The following is an 18,040-nucleotide window of genomic DNA, read 5'->3' on the forward strand; positions in this document are numbered from 1 at the left end:
AATGTAAAAATTTAGGATTTTATGGTGACTACATCATGGTACAGCATGTTTACTCTGAAATTCTAACAAAATAGCAAGGATCATATGAATTGTCTAACCTCATCCACTAGTCGCTCCTCTACCTGCTCTGTCTTCCTTCCTGTTTTCTTTCCAATGTAGGAAATGTGCACATTGAGACCTACACTTAACCATAAGACTCTGCTCTGCTTCAATTTAGACATGGAACACTTTTCCTATCAGACAGAAAGTTAGTTTCAGCTCAGCCACATTCTTGTCTGATGGGCTCTTGAGGTCATTCTCAGCATCTCTGATGGGTTGATGTCTGGGGTCTGATTGGGCCCCTCTAAAAGGCGGACTCTGTGTCCCTGAAGCCATTCTGTAGCAGTTTTACTCCGTTATTTAAGATAATTTACCTGCTGCATCAACCAGCTTCTTCTGAGTTTCAGCTTGCAAATAGCCACCTTGTCATTATCCTGTAGGAGACCTTGATAAACTATGGCAAGAGGTCCAGTTCCAGAGGCAGGAAAGCACCTTCAATTCATCATGAAGCTCCGTACACTGAACTTCTTTGTTGAGTTGATGTTTCCATGTTGGTTCTGTTTTTACAGCATATGTAGGGCTGTGTGTTCACCCAAACAGTTTTACCTTCAATTCATCTGTCCGCAAGACATTTTGTCAGCACTGCTGAGGGATATCAAGGGGGTTGGCAAACTTCAGGTGAGGTGTGATGTTGTTATTGGCAAGCAATATTTTTTTTCTCTGATGTCTTGCCATGGATACAAAGTCTGTTTTACAAATGATTGACTCACGAACAGCGTTTTTAACCAGCTCCAATGGCTCTTTCATGGCTCATATTAGCTGATGCTGTGAAGGTAAAGTATCCAAGCAAACAAATTGGTTATTTTTTCATTGAAGAAAAAAATGTATGTGGTCTAAATGCTTAGTGTATGTCTTATGTCAGGGAAAGAGCTTCACACAAGAATGATTGAAGAAATCTTTTTTTTACAGGTTTCAGCAGATCATCAAAAAAAGTGCAGAGAGTGCAGTGGGGTTTGTTTTATTAAGTAGAATCACCTTGGGATATTGGGAAATTAATAGTTGTATTTTGTTGTCTATTAAAACAATGGGATAGTTTGAACACATGTGTTTTTTCGTGGAAATATTAGCTTTTGTTGCATGTTGTTAATGTTTTGTCAGTGTACGAATTTCTATATTGAGGAAACATGTTTTCTACCTCAAATTACTGGATCCTTGATTATTCGTCTGTTACAAGAAAGTTTAAGAAAGGTGTCTCCTATTTGTCATTTATAAGATTCTGACTCCTGTGTACTAATAGTCTGTATATTTTTTTGCATGTTTGCACTGAGGAAATTCCTGAGTGAAGCGTTATATCTGATCTTGTGTCACCACTTTGCGAAGAAGCAAATCAAAATGATTTAATGTCCGTGAACAGAAGAGACTGATACTGAAAATATTTCAATAGTTTTAGATTATTAAGAGAGATCTACTCTGGCTGTCTGATAGTGTGAGTTATTTATTGAACTGGGCAAACTTCTATACACTCTGATTTCATCAGTACAACTAAAGTATTGCACTGTATTGTTACAGTTTTCCTCATTTACTAAAACACTTTTGTCTACCCGGACATCACATTTTCAATGGGATGAAATGTGTGAAAACGGCACAAAAGCAGAAAAAGAGAAACAAAACATAGAATAAATGTGAATGAAAGATAAGATTATATTTAAGTCTACTGTAATAAAAATGAACCAGAGAATTAAGTTTAAATAAATAACTAAAATAATAAAGAAGATCATGTGATATGAAGATCCAGTTACATATAAACTCACCTATCTGACAAATGCTTGTTATACACTGAAAGAATATTGAACTTTCTAAAAAGTGGAGCAAAAGGCTCTTTGGAATTTTAAAAAGTATGCAAACTTCTGTTGCAGTACATGTTAATACATACTGATGCTTATATAAAACATTTCTTTCATTTAAATGCTTAAGGATCTGATAGTAAGTAAAAAAAAGTAAAAACATTAGGGACAATAATTTTCTAATTACTAGATCAGCAGATTTAAATAAAAGGTGTAATTTAAGGTTTTTAAGAGCAACCCCAATTTCCATGGATCTACCAAAGATATGAGTGTGAGGCTCTAAACTAATTCGATTCTTTGTTAACTACAAATTTTAATTACTAAATTTCATTATGTCTAGCTAAACTTTTTTTTTTATAATGCACAATAGTAAATCCTATTGTAGTTGATCAAACTATACTTTACAGGGGTACTGGATTTTGGAAGCTTAAAAACAATGGCCATATATCACCACCACTAAACTTCCCATTTGTAATTTGATTTAGCATTCTTACCTGCTCTACGGAAGCCTTTCCTTTTATAGTGACCTGAGATAGCTAGTTCATGTGAGAACTAAACTAAACAGGGCAGGAAATGTGGATTAGTAAGTAAGTTGTGAGGCCGAGGGAACCGAAATTGCAAAAATGCTAATTCTTGGTTTGCATATGGATTTTATGTTTGTTTGACTTTTTAAATCATTTTTCTTTGCAGAACATGAAACACATGTTTTTTTTTAATATGTTTACACTCTGTCAAATTGGTTATTTGTAGGTCATCAGATTTATCAGCTTTTCCCCTCCTCTCTTACTATTGTAGATTGACTTATCACCATGAAGAATGATTTTTCTCCTCCCCCTTTCTCACATCTCTCATTATATCCATAATTTCTTCTTTTCTTGAACAAACTGTTTGCAGACAACACTGCCAGCATAGTATCTCGTCAACGTGAAGGCTTCAGCCAGGACAGAGACCAGGAGTTCCTCAGCCTGGTGGTTGTGGTGGCTGATGGCGGGGAGCCTCCACTCAGCAGCACAACCACACTCTCTCTCAGGGTGTGTGTTTGTCAGAAGAATGCCAAGGGTCGCAACAGCAACAATTTGTGTCAGGCCCAGGCCTTCTTGTCCTCAGCTGGCCTCAGCACTGGAGCCTTTGTGGCCATACTGCTGTGTATTGCCATTTTATTCGGTAAGCAGGTTTTTGCAAATATGTCCAGTACATTTTCTATTTCCCCTAACATCTCATGCTTACAAAGACACTGAAAGTGCCACTGATATACATGTAGAATTCTTCAGTCTTGTGCCGCTTGCCACTCTATTGTGTTAAATGAATTTAAGTTGCAATATGAGAGACTTACAGGCCAAACAAGCACGACAGTTGAGGATTGGAATTGCCCAGCTCTGATTACCAGAAAAATAATATAGTATTTAACATTATATTATGTCAGCATTTCTTTGGCTTAGAATGAGCCTTTTAGAGGCTGCCATGTTTGCAGCGTTGACAGTTGTGGCCACTGGTTCCATCATAACTCCACTATGACAAAATTATTGCTAGCTATTCTGAGTAGCAGGTTGTGAATTTAACATTAATTATTATTTGTCATTATTTTTTTTATTATTTATGCAAAAAAGAATACTATTAGGCGTATTTTATCGGATGTGCACATGCACTCACTCTCAATTAGAAAATAAATAAAGCTCTTCCTATGACTGCATCTTGCACTTACATCTCATTAATTTAAAACCGCTCTTCTCATGGCACTTTGCTTCAGTGTCTTCTCCCTGACTTTGAATGTTTTGCTTGCTTTGTAACTCCCATGTACTGTAAGTTGCTTTGAAAAAAGACTAAATGTAAATGTAATCCACATAATCAATGTAAGTCCCACCACTTTTTCAGAAGACACCAATCTGCAATCATTCTTTTACTTCACTCATGTCATAGTGTGCCCTCTATGTGCCCTGCTTTTCACTTTATCCTTTGTTTTGTTTTGTTTTTTCATTGTCTCTCGAGCCATAGTGATGCTGTTCACACAGATACGACATAAGAAAACAAGCAAAGATCCTTTGATTCTTTCTGAAGAGGACATCAGAGAAAATGTGGTGACCTATGATGATGAGGGAGGTGGGGAGGAGGACACTGAGGCTTTTGACATTGCTGCACTGCGAAATCCCAAAGTCTCTGAGCCTCACAGGAAGTTCCACACCTACCTTGGCCGTGAACCAACGCTGTATGGAGAGGACGACGAGGTTGAGTGTGATGAGGGGGAGATTGTTGTGTTGAGGAGGAAGAAAGTTCGGGAGTTGGATTATGGGAGCTACAGCCCAGAGTCAGAACCTGCTGCCTGGTTTGTGATTGACTGCATTCCTCGAGAAATCAGTCAGTCAGCTCCTTCACTTCTGCTAGATGGTCATGACATAATTCAACAGATCATCCAGGAGAAGGTGGCCAAAGCAGACTCAGACACACGGGGCCCACCTTATGATTCACTTCAAACATATGCCTATGAAGGCTGTGGGTCCTTGACTGGGTCAGTCAGCTCTTTGGGCCTGACTGTTGCATTGCCTGAATTAAACTATGCTGACTTGGAGAACTGGGATTCAGAGAGAGAAACGCTGGAACGAATTGTTATAGAGCAGCTGGCTACAGGCATAACTAAAACAGACACTTAAAGTTTAGCACTCAAAGGTCGTGTGTGTGTGTTGTTTTCCTTTTTGCCAGATTTGCTGAAGAAAACTAGGTTTTACTTGTGCCATTTGAAGCAAAGGTGCAAAATGACTGCTGCACACGTAGCCAATTACAAATGGTGGTATCATGGAAATGGGAGAAACACTTGACATGGATAAGTAATGTCCAGACTGAACTGGGAAAATGAGGGACATAACTGACAGAGGATTTCACTTTTAGGTAAGTTTGCAAACAGTTCTCTCACGCTGCCCTGTTTCTTAGGTACGTCGGTGGAAAAGACACAGGTAGTGCTGGGCCCAAAGGATTCTGGGCTTGCTATTTTTATAAATGACAAAATGCTTTCATTAAAACAAAACCTCGCACAGCTACTCCTGAGATAAGCAACAAATTGACTGGGAGCACAATGACCCAGGACACAGGAGGTTCAGGTGACTAGTCATCTATCAGCTTTAATAATAAGAACATGGAGTTTCATTCATTTATGAATCATAAAGACATAGCAGCGTAAGGCTGAGAGTGGCTACACTGATTGCTGCCTGTAATAAAGGATCTAGAGAAAGCTGATGGTCCCCCAGGAAGGTGGACAAATTGCAGGGTTTAAAAAGGTCAAAGAATGCTTCAAAATCCGATATCTCTGCATGCAGATTTTGACAGCAGGTCTCTGACACATCAGTCTCCCAGGTGTACCGAAGTTTAGCTAATCTAAACTCCAGCATCATGATCATGCTTCAAGCCTACAGACCAAGCTGTCAAGAATGTAAGGGGATCTCTCTAAGCTATTGTCCACTGCAAAAACCTAACAGCACGATCTGAGCTACAACAAGTGATTATTTAATTTTTATTTGCAATTTAACTATTGACCACAGAATTCTCCTCTGTCTTCAACACGGTGTTTGTCATTCTGCAGCTGTTCTGGTTTCAATCAAATACCCTCCCACCTCCAAACCTTGCTGACTTTTACAAATGTGTGGATGTTTGTGATTCAGTATGCTGTTTATTGGACTGAACGGTCTGTAAAAGAGCTGTAACTTGTAAGGCTGTTTCAGAATTGATTTCAATAAGAATTGAACGAATAAGTCAAAAGGAATATAACCCGGACCATGAAGACATTACACCAATGTTCCCCAGTGTATATTTTTATAGATTAATAAAAAGACGAGTTGTTTTGGAAAAGTAGTCTGATTATGTGCTTTGATTTGATTTGGATACATTTGTGCAAAACATGGAAAGTCTCAGAGGAATCCTCATTGTTTGTTGTAAAAATGTATTTTCTTGACCCTACACAATTTGTGAATTGTGATCTTTTTGCTTTTTCTTTTCAATAGCTCTAACTGGATTAACAGGGAGATATGGAATATACTGTACCTCACACAGTACCTCAGCATTATTTATGTGTATTCACTGGCTTCGTCTGACACACAGTGTCTTACTGTAGTCGTATTACTTTATGCAGTAGTATAGTATTGTTATTGCATCATGTCCCAACTAATTTTAGTTGATCCCTTCAGGTATTTGGCCTTTTGCTTGAGGCAGTGCAGCTACCTGTTCCCCATTATATCATCTGACTTGCAGTTGGGACCAGTGAAAGATGCTAAAGGCCCTTGCAGCATTGTACAACACATCCATTAAATAATTCTCAGTCATCCTAGTATTAAGTTTAGCTCATCATCTCATGTTGCTGTAAAAATAATAAATTTTTACAGCAACAACCCCCACCCCCCCGTGTCTGCCATACTGGACGTGTCGCAATTTGTCCCAACATTTTTGTTTCTGCTTTGTATGTAGCTTGATAATGTAAATCTGAATATTGTTTTTTCTTCTAGTCATAAACCATAGCTGGCTATTGCTCATCAATCAGCATTTTAAGTTAATTGGTGGCTAAATTGTCTGTAAGTGTAAATGTGAGTCTGAATGGTTGTATGTCTCTCTGTGTTGGCCCTTAGACAGACTGGAGACCTGTCCAGGGTGGACCCCACCTCTCACCCAATGACAGCTGGGATAGGCTCCAAGCCCCAAACAACCCTAAATAGGATAAGCAGTGACAGATAATAGACTGATGGATGGACCAGTGCTGCTTTATGATACCTGTGGGCTCTCGTTAACTTTTAATTCCTTACTTATGTATGGAGATGAGTTGAACACAACATAATAATACAAATGGTGGTAGTCAAAACCAGAAAAACAGAAACATGCCAGGATGGTAAAGATATTGATCATCCATTCTCCACATATCTCTGACCGATTTAATCATATAGATGAGCGCCAGTAGACACAAATGGGATTGTGCTGTTTGCCGCCATAACACATTTTCCACACTAGTAAGCCTGCTAGTAAGCCATGTTCATCAGAAAAGCAACCATGACAAGCCTCCTTAACAAGCTACAAACTTATATTTTCCACGCCACGGTCACATGTGAAACCTAGTGCAAATATCTTAGCAGACAATATTACATGGACACTGTAGTCCAGTCAGTGACACGTCCTGTATGGCGACCAAAACGAAGTATCAATTTATTTCATGACATGAGGAAAAACCCTCCACAGAGCATTTAGGACTAAAAAAAAAACAAAAAACGCTCCCTGTAGCAGCTAATAATTAACTTAACTTAATTAATTAACTTAACTCTGGCTGAGGTCAACTGCTGTTTCCGCGTTTAACAACAAACTTTGAGCATCACTTAATAAACAACTTTACATCAGCATCTAAAATAGTTTTATTTATCTAGTATGTCTGTTCAGTGCCTGTGTGAGAGAAAATTCAGCTTGAGGTTTGTCACAGCCTACAACCTGTCGGACGATGTTAAGCAGTTACACTGTATTTCCCACATTCCCTTAAAGGGACCGGCTAAAAGCCATTGATCCTTAGTAAAGTCTACTCTTTGACCAGAGTGGAAGAAAATAAATAAAGGCTGGTTAAATTCTGTTTCTACCATGTTTAATTTGTAATAAATGTAATCAACACAGCCTGTTTGCCCCAGGTCAATAGAAATGCTTTGTGACTTTAAACTAAACAATGGCGATATGAATATCAGATATTGGGTCTTTTTCTCACTGTGAAATCCTCGGTTTATTCTACTTATTTTGATTGACTATTTCTCTCTACTTCATTTTTCTTCTCCTCATTTTGCAGTGTCAGTGTTGAAAATACATTAAAAGTGGAGCTTTGTCACCTCTAGTCTAACTGGATAAGAAGTGACTCCTATACAGCAGAGGACAAATTGTGTTAAAGGGTTCACAGTGTTTCATCAAAGACTGAAGGGAATTTAAAGATTGATGGGCTGAGCTTCAAAAGTCCTGCTGCAAATAGATGGTGATCTGAACATGGTGAAACTAATTTAATGGTAAATCGGTGAAGCATTAACCACATACAGACCTCAGTGCAGTGTTCCTTGTACTGAGCAGCTTGGTGGGGATAAAGAGTCCTGCCTACTTCCAGAACAGCATTCCCACGACAGAAATGGGGGGGGGGGGGTGGAAGCTTTATTTTTAACCTGCTTAATTTTTTTTTTATCTGACTGCAGACCATGCTTCATTTCTGCTGTTAAATTAACTGTACAATGTGGCAGATCTGAATAAATCAACTCCTCTAATGTGATAGCTTTCTGTATCTTTATCTCTCTTGTCTCTCTGCGACCTCAAAGTTCAGCACTTTCAACATGGTTTACAGTCAGTGAGTGGCAATCCTAGACTTTATTGGGCCCTAGGCAAAAATGTATGCAACATAAACCACTATGCTTAAGATATGGAAAATACAATAAAATAAACACCACACTACACTGCACAATAACTAATACATCAGTGATTTAAAGTACACTTGTCCAAATTTCTTTGCATCTAAATTCCATAACTTAGCATTCGTAGCTTGATAGTTAGACACAGATTTCATCGGTTTACCACAGAAAATTCAGCTAACGCTATTGTTATTATCTCCCCTCCTCCACTTACCACCATCTTGCTTTTTCTCCTGTTGCTCTTTTTTGCTCACAGAATGATAACTCCTCTTCATTTTCATGGTCTTCCTTGTTTCATAGACCTGTTAGTTTACACTTAATCATGTGCTGCTTGAGAGTCGGGGCCCTCTTAGGGATGTTTAAGACTGATACTGTCTTCGCACACAGTCAGTGCTGTACAAATTTACATTTTTGTCAGGCCTCTGGGGACCCCTACTGGCCTGGGGCCCCACTTCATGTCCCAAAACATGTATTATTACTACAAAGTTATGTATTATGTTTTGTATTTTCTAAATCTATTTTAGTATTTTTAATATTTTGATGTAGTCCTTATTCTAGTGGTTTGATGACTCTTACAGACATCTGAATTTCCTCCTCATGGATCAATAAAGTGAAATTTTTGTAATTTATCTATGCCTGATTCAATGGCTGTTGTTGAGCACTTTTGTTTCTATTTGTCATGGAGAGGTTGGCAACAATGGGTGATACAGGAGCCAATGGCACAGTGTTGCTGTTTATAGAAGTTACTTTTCAGCTTTTAATGAAAGTAGGAGGCGTTTACAATGAAAGAATACATTTAGGGAAAACATTTTGTGAAATGTTTCACAAAGCACCATCACAGAAGTTTTTTTTTTTTTTGATGTTCATGTTCAACATTTATGGCCCCGAATGTTTCATAGGGAAAGTTTTATTTTGTTTTTTTTTCAAGAGCAATATCAGCCTGGATTAATTGCACAAGACCCTCTGCTAAATATTTGCATTAGACAAGATGTGGACTGAATCGTCACCAACTGATGAAAAAAGGAAAAAGAAATTATCCACAGCGTGGCTGTAAATAATATAAGCTTGTGTCTGTGTTCAGTTTGGGTTTGGGGTGTAAATCCATGTAAAAAGAAATGACTATCCCTATATTTAGCTGCTATAACACTTTCTGCTATGAATAGTAGTCTCACTCCTGTGTAGATGTGAAGGTGTTGACCCAGGTTACAATGAGATCATTAAAAATAAAAATAAAATTATTTAAGTACTTACCACCACTGCAAAAATTGTTTATTCAATGTATCACCCAGAGCTACTTCTCTATATAAAAAGCAGTATTTAAACCATGTGACATGGGTGTTAAAACCACTTGACAGATGCTTTCGTCTGGAGCACCCATTTTCTTGCAGGTCAGTCCACTTCAGCCCTCCATGATTATAAGGTATCAGAGTAAAGTCTGCCCTTTCCCTCCATCCAACCAGAACAAGATGTCCTGTAACTAATAAAGTGCATAATTACCGGTGATTATGCCTGGGAAGAGGACGAAGCTCTCCTGAATCCACAGCCGACAGTTTGCTAATTGAATTTCTATTTTTTTCACAGGTGCATTTTATTTTCAGTCAGTCAACATTTAAGAACATTTTAGGACAAACTACATCACACGTAATGTGAAATGAGTGTCTGTAGGGATGTGACAAAGAATAAAGTCAAGGTTTGGGAGTGGGAATCTTTGGTTTGGATTCTGATTATTGGTGTTCTGATGTGATTCACGACAATTGTCAATTTAAGCAAACTTTAAACCTTAGCCCAATAAGCTACATGTGAAAAGTAACTGGGGGAGTCAAGTGTTGTTTTAAATATCTGTAGCAGTTGGAGAGCAGTGTCTTTGCTGTAAGCTTTTGAGACTTGGCTTCATTCAAAATGCTAAATCCATAGGGCAGTTGCTCCTCCTGTCACATGTCCTTAAGCAAGACGCTCAAGGAAAGACACTGAATCCCAACTTAGCTACTCTCAGCTCCCAACGTAGCTGCATATTGTGTGATTGTGAGTGCGAATGGGTGAATGAGAAGCAGTGTAAAGTGCTTTGGGTACCAACAAGTTAGAGATGTGCTATATAACTGCAGACTAATTACCATTTACTCCTCCCATGTTCTGACAACAGCTAATCAAAGTGAGCTCTCTTATTAAAAGGTCCGTTGCCAATCCAGTTGCTCAGCTGCCATCATGTTCTGAAACTAATCGGCCCCAACATTACTACAACACAACTACAAGAGTTTTAATATAAAACATTGTGTTTTTTAATAAAACACATTCATATTTGAAGTGGTTCTTGTAAAATAGACAATGCTGTGGGCCTTCTTGTAGAGGGCTTCAGTGTTCTTACCCCAGTCCAGTTTATTGTGTAACATTCCCAGGTATTTTTAATCCTCCACAACTTCCACACTGTGACCCTGAATAGAAACTGGAGGCACTAGTGCCTTGGTCCTCCTCAGATCCAAAACCAGTACCTTTGTCTTTGCCACATTAAGCTGAAGAGGAAGAGAGAGAGGACTTGTCCCTTGTGGGGCCCCAGTGTTATTCACCAGTTTAAATAGGTGACGCTTAATCATAACATTCAGGTTAACGCATGCAAAAATCCAAAACACAAGGAAGAACACTGAACATACAGTCATTATATTCATTAGCCTGTCTATTCACAAGAGACTGAACCCAACTAATTATACTGTGCTAACAGTCCAAGTTTGTTGTTTAGAATTATGTAACTTGTACAGTTTCAGGAAACTATAAAAATATCATATCATATAACACTTGCTGACAGCTGATCAAGTTTGCTGCTGTCGTTAGTTACTGGCATTGCTTATTAAAATAACTGGTTTGAAAAGTATAAGTTTCATTTCTATAAAAGATGTTTCTTCGGTTCAATTCTCCTCACATATAAAGTCTTGTCTTGTTATATGTCATGCATATTTATTTGGGTCCAGGTGGAAATATTTTGGCGCAATATCCAGCACACGACGTGGCAGTGGAAAACTTCACTTAGCATCCCACAGGGACCTTCCACTTTATTTTGCTCTTGTCTAATTTTGAAGCTAAGAGTAAAGTATCCATGCCCGCTTATTTATTTATCAATTTTGACAAGTCTGCTGCATTTGTGCTCTACAAGTTGCAAGACTACATGAGGTTCTTTGCTGTGCATCACATTTCTTAACACAAAATACAGAAACTAAAGAATTGTACATATGAGGAGAGATGAGCTGCAGGAAGTGAAATGAAGAGATGCTTGGGATCTGTGGAAGACACTGTAAAAAGGTACTGTTGTCAGAATTCCTTCACCTTCAAACGTTTGTCTTTGTCCCAACACCACAATTTAAATGAGGAAAAAAAAAATTTTTTCAAAAGAGATATTGTTGTCCATGGATTTGTAATATAATGAAATCACACAAAGGTATAAAATAGGAGGATGTCTAACTTTTTGACTTTGATTTTTGAGATAATTTAGAATTCAATTCCTTTTATTTACAGACGCCAGATCACAACATCTCATGGCACTTCAAAAGATAAAGTCAAGATCTTAAAGAATTATGGAAAAAAAAAAAACCTTGAGCAAACACTAGGTGATAATGGAGAGGAAAACCACCAGTTAACATACGAAATCTCTGACAGAACCTCGCTCAGGGTTGAGCGGCTGTCTGCTTTAAATGGTTGGGGTGAGTGGGGAGTGGAGAGAGAAAAGAAATGAAGAGCAACAGAAAGCAGCAAACAAAATACAATTAGGAAGGTGATGACCAACTTCCAGGTGCTACAACCAGATGTTTCCCACAACACAGTTTCTCCACATCATAGTTGGGAAAAAAGGAGAGAGGGAGAGAGGGAAGAGGCACACAGCCTGGATGCTGATGTGCTTGGAAGAAAAAACTGATGGTTAGATGATGTAGATGTAATGATTTCCAGTAATAGACAATAAACTTTTTCTTAAGCACGACTGCATGGACTGTTTTGTACATGGGTTTATTATTTTGGTGATTATGTGAGAATGGAACCTATGCACCAAACGTGTACAGTAATGTGTCATATTTAGAGATGTATAGTCATAAACTAAGATTAGTGAAGTCTCACCTCACCTAGGATTCCAATGTACCCTGTGCATGAGGAGCAGCCGAGCCCTGTCCTCGGTCACAGAGAGGGAACAGCAGGTCCATTAATCTCTAACAGTTTTCTTCAAGTGCCAATAAAATTCATCCAGTTAAGCCATGGATGTCATGCGCCCAAACAATTTTACACATTTGCCCATTTGCATCTAATGTTCAGTCACATATGCGAGTGAAGTGCTCTCAGTGTGGGCTGCAAATGCAATTAACGCTGTAGTTAATTGGCCGAAATGAGCGCGGATGCTGATGCAAATTATTAAAAATGGCAAAGATTGTTCTGACTGGTCTGACCAAAAAGGTTCAGTTGCACACTTTGCAAAGACTGTAGCCAACAGCCAACTAGCATTGTATGAGAGGGAAAAAACTCTCCATACCAGAAGGTGGCAGTGGTCTGTATTGATGATCTTAAAAGGAAAAACAACAGACAGGACTTTTTATGGCAAACAATTTCTTGTGGTACAGAGCTGGTCTTGAATGCTGCTGATCAGTTGCTTTTAGTTTCTTCATTGTGATGCTAATCTTAATTTTGAATGTTCACATGAGATAAAGATAAGAAATGAAAAGCTATCTGCATGAGCCCTCTTTGTATTGTCATTTGCTATCTTTCGTCACTTTTATTTCACTTCTCATGCACAAATTAACAGCCTATCAAATTGGTCTCTTTCACCATAGGTTTACGGCACATGTTCAACATGTTGAATAAGATAAAAGCCAGAGTCAGGGGTCTGATTAGTGCCAGTGTTACAGGACATACCAGACAATTACTGACAACACGACAATGGCTGACGGCCAATTGACAGTCGACAATAATTTGCCAACCTGTGACCTTGAGTGTAATGCTCTTATACGTCATCTTTCTCAATGCCTCTAGCTCATTGGTTCCTACTAAAGACAGCCTACAGCTCAATGATATATACTAGCTTTTCTTGTTTAAAAATGTTTTGACAAAGTTGGACAGTGTGTTTTTTAATAATTTTACTAAAACAGAAGAGAAATTCCATTTATCTACAGTAACAGATTGAATAACATTTGGTGAGATTGAATCAAAATGTGTTTTTTGATATTGAACTCTGATTTTTTTTGGCACATGGAAACAATCAGGCTTTGGATACACACTGTGTCCAAAAATTCAATGAATGTATCCCCCTAACAGAAATACAGAAAGCAGCCAGCCTTATTATTTAACTATGGTCTGTTTTTACAGTCACATGAACTAGATAATTTCATATGCAGCTAAAATGCAGCTAGATTTACTTAAGAAACAGCGAATTTTGAGCTTTAAGTCCACACATTTTAGCCATCACTTGACAGCTTGTCAATCAGAGCTCCTGCAGCTGGCCTAAAGGTTGCATTAAAACTGAAAATGTTGATGCTGTGACAGCAGAAAAGTTAGACCCCATGCCAAATATGTACAAGTTCAAGTTACTGCATGTTATACTCAATCTCTAGCCTCATGTTTTCTTTTTGTGAAAAACTCTGCAGATATGATCCAGACAAATGACAGGTGACTAAAAGCCACAGTGTAGCAGCTGTGACAAGCAGCAGCTGAGCTCCTTGTTGTTTAACAGAAATTTGGCTCCATCTACTGTTGTGAGGACTCAGTGACATTCAGGGCTGCAGGAGGCCTCACAGATGCTGATTGGCTTCACATCAGCTGATGTTGCACAGGTGAGTCTGATCAGCAGCTACTTCAATTCAGGTGTTAGCGCTGCTCATTTTTCATAACTTTAGCTGGAGGTCTTCGGTTTTCATATCCTTCCTCTCAGAAAGGTTCTTTGTTCTTTATATTTTAGCCGCAGGCAGATAAAACCCAACATAATGTGGAAGTGTCTCCAAGCAAGACACTGAACTCCAACAAACCATCCCATCCCCAGCCGTTCAGTGTCGGTCCCAAGCCTTGTAGATATTGGGGAGGGCCATCCAGGGGGAAAAAAAAAAAACCTCAGCCACATCAACATGCTGACCAAGTGTGGCGACCCTGAACTTATAGGATAAGTCGAAAGGGAAAAAAACAAAATACATTTAAAAGGTTGACTTGCATATATGAGTCAAAATCAGATTAGACAATATATTCACGTATTACTTTTATAAAATTGCTGAGTATGACGTGGGAAGATTCTCATGTCCCCTAGTAAAGTGCCAAATTTTCCTGATGGTTGTTATCCCACTAAATTGCCTAATTTACTGCAAAACATTAAAGGCTCTAAAACCTAGTAAAGTTATTTGATAAAAGCTCTGGTATAATATATCAAAGTGCACTTCATTGAAATGAAACAAGCTTCAGAGCTTCAGTACTATCCACCCATCTTTACTTTATTTGATTTTAAACTAATTAATGTTACATTTGCATGTTTAACATTAGCCCAGACATTAAAACATAAAAGTTAGATATACAGTATTTACCTAGAGTATGTCATTTAAAGGGATGTTAGGTTTAGACACTTAAAAATGGAAAAGAAAATGGATCATTTATAAACACAAGAATGTGTCTCCTTTTCAGCCAGGATTTGGTGAGGAATAAATGGAACGTACTGTTTTAGTCTATATTGTCTCTATCTAAAGGTCCGTCAAGGCTGAGTGGTCCTGATGACAACTGTTCATTGGTGCAACAAAGGAAACCTCACCTCATGCTGTTAAATATAGTTCACATCCTAAATGTCACTTCCTGTCTGCAGTGTCTTCTTCATTACATCCCATGTGAAGAGCCAAAGCTGTCTCCAACAAGCAAGTTGTGTTGTTTACAAAAGCTTGATCAATCTTATAGCTTTAGCATAAGGCTTTTCTGTATACTGTAACAAATCTTTGTATTTGGACCCAGAAAACACGGAACATGGGGGGAAAGTTAAGAATGTGTATTGACAACAAGAATTGTAAATTGACAAAGAGTGATCTGTTGGTTGGTGACTGTGATGGCAGTATTCTGAGCAGTTGAGGGGAGACTGGACATTGAGGACAGAGAGAAATATTTCTTCAGTGCAAATATACAGATAAAACAGAAATGTCTGTCTTGTAGAAGGAGACAGCAGGGGGCAGAAAAGGACGCAAAGTTCAATCAGAGGGACAGGTGAGTTGATTGGGAGCCAGCCAGAATGGAGAAGCCAGGAGAAAGGTGAGATGGTTGATGTTGTATGGATGAGATATGTTGAGGAGAGCAGGATGGTAAATGCTGTGATACTTCTGAAGGAGAGCTTAGGGTAAAGGTGGGAATTTCACTGTTGCAGTTATGTACATGTAAGTAGCAGGGAGTAGCAAACAGATTTACACAGTTACAATACACAACCCAAGGTCTAAATAAACCATCCTTAATCCAAAAGTCCAGCAAACACAGTCCAAGATCCAAAATTACTTTCTTTATTCAAGGCCCAATAACAATAGTTAAAATGTTCCATTGTCCTGTTTTAAGCGTTTCAAAAAATTCCATTAATATGTGTTGAATTGATACTTGCTGATTAAAGTGCAGGCAAAAACCAGTTGTTTGCATATTTTATGTAGTGTTTGGTTGTGTTTGGTATGTTTTTACAGAACTTCATCATTACATAATAACTATTTCTTCTCATTGGTTCTTGCCACACTTTATCCATATAACGTCTAATGATGGATTTAGCCTCAGTCTTACTTACTGAAACTTACTGTTTGTGGTGGTTGTTTAGCCAGTATATAAACACCCTCGTTCCCTTACAATCCTACATGGACAGGAACCTAAAGGAAGTTAACCTGCAAACCCGTATCGTTCAGCCTGTAAATTGCATGGTACGTTTCATGTGTAATGTTTTGCCTACATGATGCCCCAGTCCTGATGCTTGTGAGTTACGCTAAGATGTTCGATGAAATTAATGCTTTTCCTTGGTTGTTTTCCTCAAGCCATAGAAGTGCAAATATAATGGCTATAAGTCAGACTGTGTATACTGATAAATGGTCTTTTGTACTATTTCTGATTTATTTTTTACACTGGGAATTAAAAACTGCAGCCCATGTGTGTCCTGTCTCTGGGTCTTTGGAGCCATCTGTAAATAAGATTCATTTGTCACTAAAGTTCTGTTCATCCAGGCACCAGTTTGTGTTTCTCTTTTAGTGTTTGTTGTATGCTCAAATCAACAGATGGAATTACAACTAGCCGAGGAGGACTGGCTGAGAGCGAGACGGATGAGCTGTACTGTATGTTGTTTAACCCTGCATTCGTTTAACCCTGCAGCAATTTCCCAACATTCTTGCCATACAGCTTTTGCAGGGTGTGAGTTTCTGGGTCCCTGAAAGTTAACCCAGTACACCAGCATTAGCTTTTGTCTCCTTATACACAATGGCATCGCTCCCATTTCAACCTGCAAAGCAGCAACTGGAGATGTTTTAAATGCCCCACTGCAGATTCTTACAGCTTGGGCTTGTTCTATGTTTACGCAAAGTAGATTATGTCCCACGTACAAGTATATCAATTGAGACTTGGCTATTGATAATTGAACGCCCACTTGTTTGTCCATTCTTCCACGCTCCTTGTTGCAGCGTCCATTTTCCTCTGTATGTTCTGACCCCCTAATCCAGAAAGCTCCATCATCTGCACATAGTGATTTCCCTATACCTTCCTCTACCTGTTCAAAGATATCATTAATCATAATGTTCAATAGCACTGGATCACAGAAAGTACCCTGTGGGTTTCCATTTTCAACAGAATAAACATTAGATTATCATGCAGCTACCTTCACTTCCATTCTACTTTCTAAATTAATATTCTAACATTTTTTTGTATAATGTACCCCCTATACCTAATTTATTTAATTTGATAAGGAGCCCTTCGTTCCATAACATAACAGAAGCCTTTTCAACATAAAAAAAGACAGCAACAACCAGCTTTCTAATCTCTGATTCCCGTCAAGTAACAGAATCCATTATGCTCCTTCAAAATCCTCTTTGAAATGGAGAGAACAGATGTTTACTCTTTCACTTACCGTTTGTTCTATAGTTTTTCCTAGTTGATATTCACGCCATTGGTCTATAGATTGATGGGTCTTATGGGTCTTTGCCAGGTTTTAGAATTGGTACTGTAAGTGATTGATTCCATGCTGAAGGAATCTTGCCTGTTTCCCATATTCCATTAAACAGTTTTAGTGCTACTTATCTTCTTTATCATTATCTAAATTTCTGACAGCTTTGTCTCTCTGCCATAGTACTGCAATACTGGCTCCAGTGTGTACATTTTGTTGACCTCATAGTTTTCTGGACTACCACCTGTGCAACTGGCAATTAACATTTCTAGTGAGTGTTGTTTTTTTAAGAAACACTGCACTGATAGTTTTCTAGCTATTCCTGCACTACCCTCTGCTGAGTACCTGGATCACGTGTGTTCTCAATCAGAAACTGGGAGACACCATCTTAGAGGAGGGTGGATTGGAAAAAGACAAAGCAAATTGGTATCTTTCAACTTATGATTGACTGAACACAGACTGAGCACAGATCCAGCTAATCAGAAGTGCAGTAATAATTCTACATATGCCATAACATGGAATGTGCCATAACATTCCACCAAATACAGGTGTTAAATCTAGTGCAACCTCATTTCATTTACCTTATAGTATTTTAATATGCTGAGGACTCCAGTAGTGTGTCTTTTTCCTGTCACCAGATGGCGATATAGTCTTAGATGCAC

The 18,040-nt window shown here is 38.4% G+C and overlaps 1 protein-coding gene across 2 annotated transcripts in view; it reads left to right on the forward strand.

Moving 5' to 3' along the window:
• Positions 1 to 9,058, forward strand: part of LOC137098586 (cadherin-18-like) — a 130,654-nt gene extending 121,596 nt beyond the window's left edge. The window contains exons 11-12 of one of the 2 annotated variants that reach the window (XM_067474979.1): positions 2,778 to 3,047; positions 3,870 to 9,058. In XM_067474979.1, coding sequence (XP_067331080.1) covers positions 2,778 to 3,047; positions 3,870 to 4,528 — 929 coding nt within the window. In that variant the 3' untranslated portion in view covers positions 4,529 to 9,058. The remainder of the gene's footprint in view (positions 1 to 2,777; positions 3,048 to 3,869) is intronic. The other variant, XM_067474980.1, reaches the window with a different exon arrangement.
• Positions 9,059 to 18,040: the final 8,982 nt, after the last annotated feature.

The sequence above is a fragment of the Channa argus genome, chromosome 14 (genome assembly GCF_033026475.1).
Source record: "Channa argus isolate prfri chromosome 14, Channa argus male v1.0, whole genome shotgun sequence".
NCBI lineage: Eukaryota > Metazoa > Chordata > Actinopteri > Anabantiformes > Channidae > Channa > Channa argus.